The sequence below is a fragment of the Melospiza melodia genome, chromosome Z (genome assembly GCF_035770615.1).
Source record: "Melospiza melodia melodia isolate bMelMel2 chromosome Z, bMelMel2.pri, whole genome shotgun sequence".
NCBI lineage: Eukaryota > Metazoa > Chordata > Aves > Passeriformes > Passerellidae > Melospiza > Melospiza melodia.
In genome coordinates this window covers 62,115,708-62,131,387 of record NC_086226.1, presented here as the reverse complement: position 1 = coordinate 62,131,387, position 15,680 = coordinate 62,115,708, and the positions used below count along the sequence as shown (strand labels likewise).

Below are 15,680 nucleotides of genomic sequence, written 5' to 3'. Positions count from 1 at the left end.
TTGCAGCTTCAGGCAGACTACTTAAGTGAACTCTAATGATACCCACACCTAGACAGTGCTGGCTGGAGTGGTGGTGGGGTTTAATGGTACAGGGCCCTTATCATCATAGCAGATGGATTTTGGGCAAATGATTCACTGATCTTCAAGTGCACTTTTAAAATCAGAAAAATGACAGCGACTTCCTTGGAAGTACTTGCATCAGTTTTGCAACAGAGAGATTCCCCATTCTGCTTCCTTTTCCTTGATAAAATACTCATTTTTCACTAGCTGTCCATTTTCCTCCGTATCATAAGCAAAAACTGTAAGTTTACTGCTATTAAAATATTTTCATATTGAAACAAACCTGTCTACAGATGACAGAATTGAAGTCTGTCACTAGCCAAGCAAACCACAATTCACACACCCAGTTACACTAACAGCCTTCCAGTTTGTGTTTCTAGTAACATCGTCCTTACTTAAGAACTTACCCTACTCATACTGTCATCACTGCAAACACTCTTCTTTCATTTGACTTGCCACATCACCTGGAAACTACTGAAGACTTTATTAGTTCTGGGCTTGTTTCAGCTGGGATACAGTTAATTTTTCTTCACAATGAGAAGTATGGGGCTATCTTTTGGATTTGTGTTGAACACAGGGCTGATAATATCGAGATGTTTTTGTTACTGCTGATTCCCAACTCACTGGAGCAGCAAGAGCTAGGAAAAGAACGACTTCCTTTAGTCTCCTCCTATGGCCAGTGCTACCCACATGAGAGGTGGAGAGGTTAACCAGAGCCCTTCTACTGCAGACTAGAATAGAAGCCAACCAAGGCACAGACCCCTATAATACTCTGCCAGTTCCTGTAAGAATTGGCTGCTGCAAAGGAGCAGATTAAGGCAGGCCAGAACTAGATGCTTCCATAGAAAATTTGATTTCTAGAGCAGTAAGGTAGAGCTGTTGTTAGTTCCTACCCCAGCATCCCATGATATAAGAGGTGAAGAATGCCACGTATGCTATGCACTGTCATTGGTCCTCAATAAATCCCTCTAATCCTCTCCTTTGTGCTAGTCAAGCTCTTGGGAAAGACAAGACTATTACAGCGCTCTGATGAGGGTCTTCTGGGTGAGAGATGGATGAGAATCTTGTTTCATGATCAGAAGGTTAGATTTATTGATATATGATATATAATACATTATTACTATACTAAAAAGAATAAAGAGAGAAGTTGCAGAGGCTGCTAAGCTAAGAATAGCATAGAAAAGAATGAATAACAAAGTTCTGTGTCTAGCAGAAAGCAAGGACAAACTCTCCTGTGAGTGGTCAGTAAATCCAAACACTCACAGAAGACTAATCACTGCTGCACTTGTTGCATTCTACACTAGTTGATAACAATTGTTTACATTCTACTTCTGGGGCCTCAGCTTCCCAGAAGATGAACAAATCTTAAAGAAAGGATTTCTATGAAAAAATGTCTGCGACACAAGACAGCAAAAAGTGCTAAGTTTTGTGCCCTCCTGCCCTTGTGAGGTAAGGGGCAAGAGGCAAGAATCCAGCACGGTCTCTCTTTAACCTTCCCTTTAAGACAGCATTATCTATTCCCACCCCAAGGGCACAGAGGGTGAAATATTGCTTAGAGAGGGGGTGGTAGCAGGCAGTAGATGTCCTACTACTCTCCCTCCAGAAGGGCTCTGGGGAGTGCTGTGTATGTATGTGCTCTGTGTGTGTGAGTCTGTGCATGTGTGTGCGCGAGTCTGTGTATGTGTGTGCCAGGGTGTGTGTCTGCACACGCTGCGATTCTATGTGCCAGTGTGCACGGCTCTGTGTGCACATCCAAGTGCTAAGGCACACATGTGTGCACAGCTGCATGCGTGTCTTCTGGTGTGCCCAGATGTAAGTGTACATATCCCGCTTTGCACAATGTACAGGTATGCTACAGTGCGCAGCACCGTGCACACAGATATGCTGACATGCACATGTGTTGCGTGCACTTCTGTGTGCACATGTGCTAAATGTGCCTGCTCAGTTGTGAAAAGGTTGTGCTTGTGAGTGTGCACAGGCTCTGCATGTGTGAGCACAGCTGTATGTGGGATACGTGTGTGTTGATGTATATGACACTGCACACACTGATATGCACAACTCTGTACAGGTGTGTGCTGGAGTGCATGGGTTAGGCACGCACAGCTCCGTGTGCATGTGCAGGCATGAGCTACTAGCACGTAGCAGGGCTCTGTGCAGCTGAGCAGGTGCCTGTATGTGCATTAGCTCTGCATATGTCCACCGAGAAGGTTATATAGCCCTGCTGTGGGCAGCAACCCCATAGGCATGGTAAAGGGGGAGTAAAAGCTGTACCACACCTCTGTTACTCCCTTTTGTTGCTCAAACCAATTCAGCTCACACACTCTACCAATCATCTTGCTAAGACAAAACCTGAGGTTTTTTTTTCTTTTTCCCACGGTCTTCATCTCCATCAACAGATGACTCATCCAAAATCAAATTTGACTCAACAGAAGGATGAGTAGGTCATCAAAATCAAAAATGCGAGCTAACTGCTCAAGCCAAATAACTTATAGAAAAGGAAAAGGGGGATTGTTATAGATAGGCAATATGGTAATTGGCTCTTGCAATTAGGGGATGAATACTGTGTGTATGTTAAGAGAAGTTTTATTGATGTATGGTTATGTTATGGTGGTTTGTTTTTTAGATGTTCGTTGTTATGCCCATGATCCCCTCTCCCCCCTCTGTGCTGTTGCCACCTGACAGCCTGCATTGTCCAGGACACCTGGAGAGAAGGCATGTACACGTTCCCCTTGCACGGGGCAGCTGAGAATGGGAAAACCGTGTTGGTAGGGGGGCGTGGCATGACAACACACCTGACCTCCTATCAAGCTGCAAGAAAGCAGTCTCCACCAATAGACAGCGAAGAAGAGCAGACTGACAGACTTTGGGAGGGTCCAGGAGCACCCATTACGCTCCCAGCACTGTCCTTTTTCCTTATTCAGTCCTTTGTTGTATTTTGTAAAGGTTTAATAAACCTTTGAAATTTTTAAAGTGAGCGGTCATTTCTCAAAGACACAAGAACAATTATTATTTATTTTAAATACTCACAAGGCTTTACAGTTAGAAATAACTCTTGGATTAGGAGATCTACAAAGGAATTCCAAAAAGACTACATTCTAGTCCTTAACACTAATCTCTCATACTCATTACAGCCCATCACCACCTTTCCTATATTTACAGGCTCACAAAAACTACAAATGAACTACCTTCCTACAAAATCTCACCAGGATTTTTTTTCTGCTTGTAGACTGAGGCACTTTTAACAGGTAGTAACTGTTATTAAGTGTATTTATTAGTTTGATAATCTGCTGTAACCAGACCAAAATAACAAAATCAGAAATACATATGCAGCAGTTAAAGAAAAAAGCAGTTCTTCTATCAAAGAAAACATGCCTGCCTATCAGAACTCAAGAACTTAGCCCATATTTTTAGTGCACTAACAGGGGAAGTGATAATTAGAAACATGAAAATCAGCATTATGGTTGTGGACACAATACAGCAACAAATTACTGGAGTTTAAAATGATCACTTACCAAAATCTACTCTTGTTAGTATGCACTGCATTGGATGGTCAGTTGTATGCCTTGTTGTTGTTGCACCACTTTCATAACAAGTTGCACACAGATCGTAATCGTAGCAAATTAAACACTTGTACCGGCGACCTCGAAAATTTCCTTTTAAACATGCATCACAGCTGACACCTGTAAACAAATGAAATTGTTTTAAGACAGCAACAAATGCACTTATTTTTTATGAGGAAGATTTGTTGTTATTGCCTCTCAATAACTACTAAGAGTCAACCATGTCTGACATGTGCAGCTGATACAAGACTCAAATTTTTAAATGCATCTTTAAAAGACACCGTTCTCCCAAATTAGGATCTTGAATTCTTGAGGCACACTCAAGCACCTGAAAGAATAACAGGTTAAGTTCTAAAAGCTCTTTGGCTGCATCTTCCTACAGACATCTTTACCTAACACTATCAACTGGTATTGTGACTGTTCAGTCAGGAATTGTGCCCTTTTAAAAGCTAAACTGTATAATGGCTGACCGAGAGGAAAGAAAAACAACAATCAAATCAACCACTGTCAAAAACATACTAGTTTTTTTGCCTTTAATTCAACACTTCCTAATATTTTAATTCTGAATAACATAATAGCCAGACATTTTATATGGTGTAGAAATTAGAATGTTTTCCCATGCTCTTTTAATTTAGCCTGCATCAGTTCTCTCCATTCTGTTTCTCCTTTAAACTCATTCTTTGCAATGAAAAGTTGTCACACTTGCTTGTGTATCTGACAAAGGTTTTATAGCTTCAAGAAGTTTTCATTTTTCTCTGTACGGCTTCAGTTCTCTCTGGATTGCCTGGTTAAGTGCAGAAATGGCATCATCTTGTAACCTGCAAAGGCTAACACAAATGTCTTTCAACTGCAGCAGCAAATTAAGGGCCTTCACAAAAGAAACTACAGTGTAAAACTAAGGCAGGATTTGGATCAACACCTTCTTTTGCCATCACTTAAGATTTCCTCTTCACAGTCTGGCAAAAGCAGAGACAATTTTAGAGCAAAATGCCAGAACAAAAGAGTCACATTAGCCACATCCCTAGTGTTTTTTTAAGCCTAGTTGTCAGAGGACTGCTATGAGTTACAGAATTTTTTTTTGCGTTTGTTTTTACTACTCCACTCGGTAGCATCTAATATAAGCTTTACCACAAGTAATTCAGAAACACATTAATACACAATTTCTTTTAAATCTCCCCAACCTGTCCAAACAATTGCATCATTACATACAGAGGCGCAGTGAGCAAAATTATTTTATCATTTTTGCCTTTAGTTTCTCCACCTACAAAGACAGCTTCATGCACTAATAGCTTCTAATGTCTAAGCATGGTGCTTACATGAATACTGAACCTATCTTTTATTCACCTCACTGCTTATATATTCTGCAAGCATCACTCTACACGGAATAGCATATTAGAAGAAAGTATCTCCAGAATCCTTGTTAATAGCTGAACTATATTTTGAGGACGGCATGTTACCATCTTCAAACTTGGTTTGGTTGGCTTAAAAAAGAACACAAAAAGGTCTTTCTCCCTTAACTTTCTTTTCCCTGAAGTTTCATCCATCAACTCTGAAGGATTTTTAACAATCTGATGATTTACACACTGACAGCAGGCTAGTTTCTGAGAGCACTTGCTTGCTAAATCTGTAGTCTGAATTTCACTGCTTCAGTTGGTTTGTTTGCTTTTTTCCTCCCACACAGAGACTCATAAATTCTACCTATGCAGCATGCAGATCTCCCCAACAATGGACGCTGCACATACAACACTTAGCAGCTACTGGCAGCACTGTGAGCCTCTTTGTTGCTTACTAAACCTTCTAGAAAACAGCTGATCAGCAAGTTAGATGTCCCATTGAAAGCAAACTAGTTTAACCTAGAGTCTATGTCAGACACAAACAGCTTTCCAACTGATGTACTAATCCATGCTTCTTCAGAAGGTAGCATTTTTCCCACTCTTTTCATTTAAGCTTGGAATAACTGATTTAATGCAGATGTAAACCTCTTAGCAACAAACTCCTGTCATGTGTTCTCTCAAACATTTACATCATTCCTACTTCAAGACAGACATTTTATGAAGCTCTCATTTACAGATTTTCTTCATATCAATACTTCTCTATCAATGCAGGATGACCCCAATGTAGGGAATAATGTGCTCTGACTCCATTATTTCAGAAGGCTGAACAAATGCTTTATTAGGCTATCCTATATTACCTCAATACTATAGTATAACTATTCTAAAGAGATACTAAAGAAAAACCTGTTACCCTTACCAGACAGTCACAACACAGCTTTGACCTAACTGGCCAATCACTCCAAAAAACCATCACTGGAGTCCAATTAACAAATCACTTTTGGTAAACAATCTCCATATCACATTCCACACGGGCCAAACAACAAGAGTAGCAAGTAGAGATAATTGTTTTCTCCTCTTTTCTGCGCTTCTCACTGCCTTCCCCAGGAAAAATCCTGGGAGAGAGAATTATGTCTCTCTCTTCAGAGAATGTGAATACCACACTTCTCCACATTATTCCAAACTGCAATCTCCATATATGATGTGATACTAACTTCAGGGAAATTCAGCCATAAATCACAACGTTTGTCTTTAAAACTTTAGAACATTTGCAGTAGGAATGTACCAGGTCTTCAAATAACAGAGAAACTTTGTTACTTATCATCAATTATTAGAACACCTACAATCTGTTTCAAAGAGAAAAACATATTAACGTAACACATCCCTATGGCTGGTGAAGTCAGACCAAGAGAACAGCATTGTTCTAGAGACATTGTTCTTTCTACATCTCTCAAAGTTGGTATTTTACAACAATCACCACATCCTCTGCTCTGAGGAACAGGCTGGCAGTAAGGGATGTACTACATTATGCTTATATCCTTATCTGTAGCAGAGAATGGAAACTGCAAAAGAGAAAATTATGAAATTGAAATTTTGGAGTTAAACACATGGTTAAATCCCCAGACCTTCTCTCAAATCCAGCAGGATCTTTTTTCCAGAAATTATATTACTTATTTTTCCATTTATATAACAGTCTGAGCAAAGTCAGGCCTGACAGTTCTTCCTGTTCCTTTTCAAGCCTATCACTGGGCTGCCAAAATCTTGACTACCTACCCAACATGTGATCTAGAAACTGAAATAACCAAATAATTTCCTCCCACCTTATTCTTTCTATTATAACAAAAGCTTTTGATTGTAATCTTTTACACTTTCCTCTTTACATCAAATTCCAAAATTTAAGTTCATTCTGCCTCAAACCCCCAAAGATAACATTTTATTTAGCACAGCATGTCTTTTAGTATGTGTCTGTCCAACATTTCCCTGCACTTTACATTTTGAAGGTATAGGTATGTAACAGATTCAAGACTGTCAGATTAAATAGGATGCATTAAATAGGATGCATCCACATTAATCACGGTTAATTTTGCGACACCCCCCCCCCCCATTCTGGAGAAGTTCACTTTAAAGCAGGGAACAAAAGTGCAGGATCAGTGTAAAGAAAACCATGAATACTCTGTGACAAGTATTTGCATACACTTCTGGCTTGCAAGAACTGTTACTATTGACTTCTAAAAGACTCACAGAATGAAATCCTATTAATCCCAAAACACTTGCTGTTCAATGAGAAGTTCTGATTCACCTTATTGAAAATATTGGTTTGGAATGGTAAGAGTAAGAAATATCAATTTTAGTTACAGATCACATTACATCATACATGATATCTGAGGCATCCTCAAATTTTGTTTTATTTTGTTACTGCTGTACAAGTACCAACATACACTGCGTAACACATCACATCTAATTAAAACCTTTCTGATCAGCATAAAATGCTCTTTTAATGCAACACTATTCCAGTAGAGGACAGCATTGTGCTAAAAACCTAAGGAACTTTGATAGTTAAAGGTGAAACAAACATCAGATTCTGAAAGTTTCTTCAGAACTATTCCCTTGCAATATCAACTCTCAGTCTCTCTAGCTTTACTCTGAGTGAAGTGAGTCAGGACATACCCAACAGTCCCATTAATAAAGTATGTTCTACCCCTTCACTACAGAAGTCTTACTACATTTATATGAAGCCCACATCTCCCTTTCATCCAGGTCAATTACTTCAGCATTTTACATGTTGAAGGGTTTGTTGAGTGATTCTAGGAAAAAAAAAAACGTTCTTTCCCAACAACTTTCATATTTTAATCCGGACAGCCAAACATACTTTGATCTTATGACACTGAACTGGTTTTGCTAGAAGTTAACTAAAATGAATGTAATTGGTCCTGGGCTTAATAGATACACCAAAGAGAGCACATAATTTGAATTCTTAAGGGAGAGAGAATAACATATGTTTCAAATACTGTACACACCAGGATCAATTTGTATTTACAACTACAAGCAAAGCTATAAGGTAACATCAGTGAAAGTGCCTGTAATGTCCTAAGCCATTACTGCCTTGGATAGAAACACATTTGTAAAAAAAGCAAAGGTTTTCTCCCCTACTTAGTGTCCTTGAGAACTAAGGGCAGTCAAAATAATAACAATAATCAGACCCAGAAAAAAAATTACTTGAAAATTGTAGAAAACTCAGCACTTCTTTTCTTGTAAAGAGCATATGGTCAAAGACGAGTAATATGGACATAGCAAAATAAGTTCCAGCCTCAACAAGAGGCCTTGAACTTTATCAATATTTTGAATGTATTGTTAAATTTTTAGAAACTTCCAAGAAAATACCAGTCATTAGCAATACACTAGAAGACAGTTTCATGGGTAGTTATTGGCATTTAGCACTACTGTCAGCAGCTGAATATCCTAAATACAACCTTCTGAATTCAGGTATACTGTTTTTTGTTCATCAGTGCTTAGAGTGAGAATCACTGTACTTCTTTAATGTACTACACAAATGCAAAATCAGGCAATCAATGATTTCTTCTCTAGAAAGAAAATGCCAGCTACTTAAGAATTTCTTCCTAACCTACATGAAGTACTGAAAGGGTTCACCCTTCTGAAGACTAAAAGTATTACATGGAAGAGTACCACTCAGTTTCGAGGGACCAGACAAACATTAAGGTTTCTACCTTTTAAAAGCTCCAACTTAAGCATGCAAGTCAAAATTAGAAAGTTGTGCTGCCTCTTTTGTGGTACAAGAGTTTGCAACCTTTATACTGCATTTTATTTATATATTCAGAAGATCACACATAACACTACTTTTAAAATGCATCTGATATCTTTTAGTGCAAGACGTCTTTTTAAAGGATTGCTCTGGGTTTGTTCAGTTTTAAGTAAATTTGCCTGACATCAACTATCTCATCTGTAGTCTGTCTAGATGACACACAGCAAGAGTCCAAACCTTAAGATACTCTACTTAAGCAATTTATTTGTTTCCAAAACTGAAGAAAGGAAAATATATGCCATTTCATACTTAATGAAAAGAAATGCCAATTGTGTCTCACTTCAATAGATTAATTTCTCAATGCAGACCACTGCCTAGTTTGAGAGGTCAAATTCTAAGAACTTCTACTGTGATCATTTCACCAGAAAAATCAACCAAATAGAACACCCATTTTTGTTTACTTCTCCTCATGTTTACTAAAGCAAATGATGAAAATAAACATTAAAGACACCTGAAGCATAGAACCTACCTCATCACCATTGCAGCTACAAGTACTGAACTGAAAATTCATTCGTGATACCCGTGAAATAATCAAAAATGCTCTCTTCCCTTACACAGCCTGTGTGCAACATGGCTGAACATGCAGGATCTTCTTAGAGCAAAGTGGAAGAAGTAACCAGAGTAAAAAGAACTAGTAGGACTAGAGTTGCAGGCAGAGATGTTGTTGACTTGGAAATGGGAAAAAAAAAGGGGGAGGAGGAAAGGAAGGGAAATGGGCCTACAAAAGGCTTTTGTTTTCTTCACTGCACTCCTTCCTCTCTGGAGTCTGGAGTAGAAACAGACACCTGAATCTGCTCACCTTTCTGTTTTCAACAATCTTCATGAAGCCCACTTGCATAGTGCCTGATACTTAGAATTACAAAATCACCAGGTTTGGAAAAGACCTTCACAGTCACCAAATCCAACTGTCCGCCCACCAATACCACTGTAATCCCATAACAACTAAACCATATCACCCAGCACCAGGTCCAGATGCATTTTGGGTACCTGGCTCCCCTACCTGCCCCGCCCCAAGCAAACAATTCCAATTTTTGACTACCATAAAAATTTTTTTTCAGATATCTAATCTGAATCTTCCCTGTCTCAGCAGCAGGCCATTTCCTCTTGTCCTCTCACTGCATGCATGCTGGAAGAGACAGACCCCCATCTCACAACAACATCCTTTCAGGTAGTCGTAGAGAGTGATGAGGTCCCCCCTTGAGCCTCCTCAAGACTAAACAATCCCAGCTCCTTCAGCTATTCCATTTTTCTGGACTTTTTGAAGCCTTAGTGCCCTCCTCTGCACACATGCCAGCACCTCAACGTCCTTTTTAAAGTGAGAAGACAAATGAACACAGTACTCGAGGCATGGCCTCAGCAGTGCGGAGGACAGGGAGACAACCATTTCCCTGGTGTAAAAACAAAGAATGTAACAGTACAGCCGGCCCAGCAAGTTTCAGCCTTGATCCATGAACATCAGCCAGCCTGCTGCAAGAAGTTTTTCCATTTTTGCTTTCACAGCCCAGGTTGTGGAAGTTATACACACAACAGTTTCAGTCATCTTGGGCATCAGGAACAAGTGATTAGCAAGCACTTGCAAAACATGCCCAACTCTATGCAGGAATCATGCCGGATTTATGATCAAGCCAATCTGGATTTCCAATTTAATATTTAATACTCTCTCACATATCTCTTATCACTCAATATAATTTAACTTGGCTATCAAAAACATCACAACACAAACACCTGCTGAAATACTGTAAATACATTAAAAATAAACATATTGCAATAGAGCACAGGAAGTTTGTAGTGTGGCAGCAAAGGAACTGGCACCAGACATGATTTCATTTAACAGCTCTGTTAATCTGGAAGATGGCTAACAGCATGTGAACTCTATTAGCAGAAAACTACTTATATTGAGAAAGCTACCAACAGCTCCAGGGCAAGAAAATAACAGTAAAAGCATTAAGCTACATCCTCTATCTAGTAAAATCAATGGCAAAGTTTCTTACTTAATAGGACAGGACCATGTTCCTGAATTTGTTTCAGGGTGAGACAACAGAAATACACTGCTCAGGCAAACACCAGCTAAAGAAAATTGGAGCAAGAGAAAGTCTATCACACGCAAATGAGTTTTACAGGTGTAAGAGACATGAAGAAAACTAAAAAGAAATTTTCCTAAAAAGAAATTAAATTTAAAAAGTGGTACTTCTCTGTAGTCCCCTAAAAAAATTAAGATACAGTGTTCTCCAAAACATGTTTGTGCATTTTGGATTGCTGTTATTTAGGAAGAGTGGCATAAAAAGGGAAAAACACACAAGGAGAATAAGACACATGTCCCATCAGGCTTGGGAGACAACTAAGTAATACAGATCAGTTGAACAGAGAAAAGTAAACATACTCGAAGAATGCTTTTCTATGAGCCACTGTTCTAGACAGATAAGAAAAAAACCAAAACCAACAATTTACAACACCTGGTAGAGGCTAAAAGAAGCTTAGCCAAAATTAACTATTTAGGTACACCTTACACATAGCTCTGGTGTAAGAGCTACTTTACTTTACTTCCTTTTGCACTATTAAACTCACTCCTGATCCTTTTAAACATCATCCAAATAGGCAAACATGGCAACCTTTTCCCACCCTGCAGAATGGGGAAAAGGCAAGATTTATCACAGGTAACAATGCAGAAAGTAGGCAATACTGGCTGGGAAACCAAATAGCTGGAAGTGAAAGACAGAAGTCTGCATGCAGCAAGTGCTCCAGCTTTAGTAGTAATGCTTTGTGATTACACGTCTCATAATAGCTCAGACTTAAAAGACTTGAGCCAAGTGGTCTGGAAATACACACTTCCAGGTCATGAAAACACATCTAGAAAGCAGTTGGAAGAGGGAGGAAAATAAAAGCAAGTGATTCTTCTCATCATTAAAGAAAGCAGTAATGCCTAATACAAGGCAGTCACACCTAGATTCCTCCCAACCAACTCAGGCCATAGAGAGGAGCACACAAACACCTTCAAACTTAAGTCTACCTTCAAAATCACCATTTTGAATGGCATCACATTATTATAAAAGGAACTTATCTTTCCTTAACACCACAAGAGGTCTAGTGCCTTGTAAAAATAATTAAGTCTCTATGGACACAACAGAGGGGAAATAGGAGGTTTAAATCCTACAATTTATTCATTTAAGTAGTTTCAATATTCTATCCTGGGCTTTCTCAAAGCATTTTTCTTACTCTGAACATAAACAGATTGCCTTGGCAGCTTTTCTTCCCACTCTCCGTTACACAGAACCGCTTCTCATGTTGATGACGTCTCCAGAAACGACAACTGCTTATGATAGGAAGGCTATACCAGAAGTGCACTATGGGAAATACAGTAACCGAAAGCAAAAATGATTCACTTCCACCAGGCTTTGAGTTTGTTCCCATTCCTCCCTCTTCTTTCCAATTTTTCACAGCAGACTTCCTTCCTTGTTCAAACAACCACAGAATGGTCTGGGTAGGAAGAGGCCTTAAAGATCACCTAGATCCTACATCCCTGCTGCAGGCAGGGACATCTTTCACCTACACCAGGTTGCTCCAAGCCCCATCTAAACTGGCCTTAAACAATTCCAGGGATTGGGCATCCACAGCTTCTCAGGCTGACCTGTTCTAGTGCCTGATCATATTCAAAAGAAGTTTTTAATCTAAACTCATCCTCTTTCAGTTTGAAACCCTTCTCTCTTGTAAAAAGTCCCTCCCCAACCTTGTTGTAGGCTCCCTTCAGGTACTGGAAGGCCACATTTAGGGTACCCCTAAAGCTTTCTTTTTTCCAGGCTGAACAGTTCTCTCAGCCTTAGAAGAGGTGCTCCATCCATCTAATCAACCTGGTGGCCTCCTCTGAACACATACCCCAACAGTTAGCTCCATGTTCTCCCTGGGACCCCAGAGCGGGACGCAGGTTCCACGTGAGCTCTCACCAGGGGGAAGCAGAGGGGCAGAATCCCTTCCCTCCCCTTGCTAGCCACACTGCTTTGGATGCAGCCCAGGACAATTCTGGCTTTTTGGGCTCTCAGATCAGGTCCAGCCTCTCATCCACCAGCATCTTCTCAAGTCTTCTCAGCAGGGCTCCTTATATGTTGTTCATATGTTCCCTGTATTGGCAACACAACCGTTTGTCAGCCATAACAAATGCTTTACCTTTCCCCTTGTTCTTCCCATGAGGAAAAGTTTCACTGAGCTCTATTACCTATAGTTTCATTTTTTTTTGTCACCTTAAACTGTACATGCAATAAAGAAGCAAACACAATCAAAGTATTATGTTCTGGAATGCTTCCCTGATAGTCTTGATCATCTTATATGTATCCAGCTTACTTTTAAGAATAATTTACTAACAACTCTATTTGAAAACAATATGTTACATAATTTTTCTAAAGAGCTTCCGGTCTGTCACTAAACACTAAAATTCATCACTAATTTGTAGACCACAGCTCAAAAGTCTTCTGTATTTAAGTATTTTTAATGTAATTAGCTCATCTTCTTAAACAAGACTCAGATGTTTTACTTTATTTGCTGAACGACAAAATAATCCAGGTGTCAATAATACAGCATTTTATCAAAACAGATAAAACATACCTCACCTCACAATTTCAGAAAAAAGGAGAGGAATGGTCAAACACCCTTTATGTCTCACTACTTACTATAGGCTCAGCTGTCATGCTACAGCTACAAAATGCATGAAACAGTATTTTAAGGGTAAAAAAATTAAGTGTAATAAACAAATCTGACAGATCTCCATTGAAAAGCTTTTAAACAATCTATTAGGAAAAAACCTACAATACAAAGACACTAGTGAGGAAAACCTAGATAATGAAGCTGGGAAGTTGGGACATATGAGAGGTATTTTAACTGTTTTATCTCTGTTGGGATTTTAGTTGACTAGAGACTGGAAAAGTACAAAGCCGTGGCTAATTCCAAATCTTGCACCTGCAAAGATAACATGTCCTTGGGCCTAGCAGAGTATGATAAAGAAACAGACAGCGAGACGTGAGAAGTAGAGAACGTAGGCCCAAAGGAATGAGGATGAGTTAATGGTATAGTTTAACCAATAGATTGCTCGGCTTACAGAATATTCATAAGCTTATTATTTGCTGTATAAGTGTTTGATGCTTTCTTCAATAAATTGGACCTGTGATGAACCAGCTGGTGTCCTGGTCCCCTTCCTTCGACATATCTCCATATCTGCCTCTTGGAAGCAGAAGGTTTTCCTTTACATTTTCAGACTAACTAACAGACTAAGCTCTGTTCTCCACTGTCCACTGCTTGAATTCCACACAGAAGGGTGGCTTTCACAAACTTAACAGTTGAGCTTCTTCAAGTTCTCAAATGTTGATGAGCAAAATCACTCATCCTCAAACTTGTATCTTCTGCAATTAATACCTTCTTTAAACATATACACTGGTTTTTAAGACTGGACACGTGCTGGATTCTAAAGTTCAATATGTCCAACATGCAACCACAAACATAGCAAGTCTCCTAGTCTACACATAACTGTAAACTAAGGTTGGATATGAAGGGCTGATATCTCTTCAATTTCCCTTACAGTCCTCCAAGTGATGTCACAGGGATGCATGGATGAAGAGACACCTTCAGCTGAACAGGATGTCTACAGTCCTGGTACAGCTTCAAGACAGCTGTTATTTTCTGAGCTCTCTACTGACTGTTGCAACACACCAGCTATCACAAGACAGTAAACCTTAGCTACTTTCCTTCCAAGTTCTTCTGCGTGTGCTAGAGTTGGCAGCTACCTTACTTCACTGACACACGTTTAAGCAGAGCAGTCAAAGTCAGCAGCAACTCAGCACTTCTTACCTTCACAAAGCTAATGGCTCTGTTAGAACTAAATATTTTTTCAAGATGAAAGAGGTATACCAATGCACCTGAAAGGCCGTACACAAAATATATTTTACAGCTAAGAGGTTTGTAAGGGTTTTTTGATTTGCAAGCATTTTGCAGTACAGTAACAGACCCAAATGTTGTAACTTAGAACCTACAGTATAGTTAATAGTGAGTCCATTTTTCTTGTGCACAAACACAGGATGCCTACAATTATTGCAAGAGGAAAACTAAAGGACCCAATTATTTACACACAACTTCTTTCATCTTCTTTAATTCTAAGGCTTGCTCAATCCTGAAGGCTATCAGATATTCTCTGCAGTTTCTAATTTCTGAGATATTCCTGAGTCCAGCAGCTTCTCTAGAGTTTTTCAATTAACTAGAACAAACTACAGTGTGGACTTTAAGATTTGCTATACAGTGCCAAGATCTCCAAACACTCAATACTGTGAAAGAACATGCAGGCAATGTCATCTTACTGATTAGGGACATTTAATGCCATGCCCTATTGCACAAACTAAGAAAGTGTCTGCTTTCTTGGAAAGTGGTAATTTTGGAAGTAGGACATTTAGAAAGAAGGAATAATAGATTTGGAAGAAGCTCAACACAACATTTAATGCAAGCATGACAAGAGGGTTCATGAGCAGATGACCTGAAATACTTCCCCTGAAGAGATACATCACAGTACTTCTAAAGGTTTGAGCCTGGAGTCTTGCACCTCATTCAACTATCCTCTTGAAGTTGTTCAGTCTTGGCTAAATAAATGTACTCTGGTATGCAATTCCCAACAATCCATTCCTTCACTTTCTGGTAATTTTTCTTTAATTCCCTGTTAACATTAACTGAGCTTTGAGGCACAATAAGAATGATACCTCACAGTAACTGGCTCCAATACTTAAGGGCTGGATAATATTCTAACAAACTATGAGATAACCCAAAACTTATTAATATCCTCAATTCATACCTTTTTTTAATGTGACATGAGTTAAAATTTAAAGTTTGTATCTTGCAGATTCTCTGCTTCTATATAAACTTCAGACAGCAATCCGCAGCAAC

General features: G+C 39.2%; 1 protein-coding gene across 1 annotated transcript in view; it reads right to left on the bottom strand.

Moving 5' to 3' along the window:
* The window catches only part of LOC134431780 (E3 ubiquitin-protein ligase KCMF1-like), a 45,326-nt gene that overhangs the window by 18,564 nt on the left and 11,082 nt on the right, over positions 1–15,680 (bottom strand). Inside the window, 1 exon segment of the mRNA XM_063179962.1 lies at positions 3,573–3,740. Within this exon segment, the coding sequence (XP_063036032.1) occupies positions 3,573–3,740 (168 nt within the window).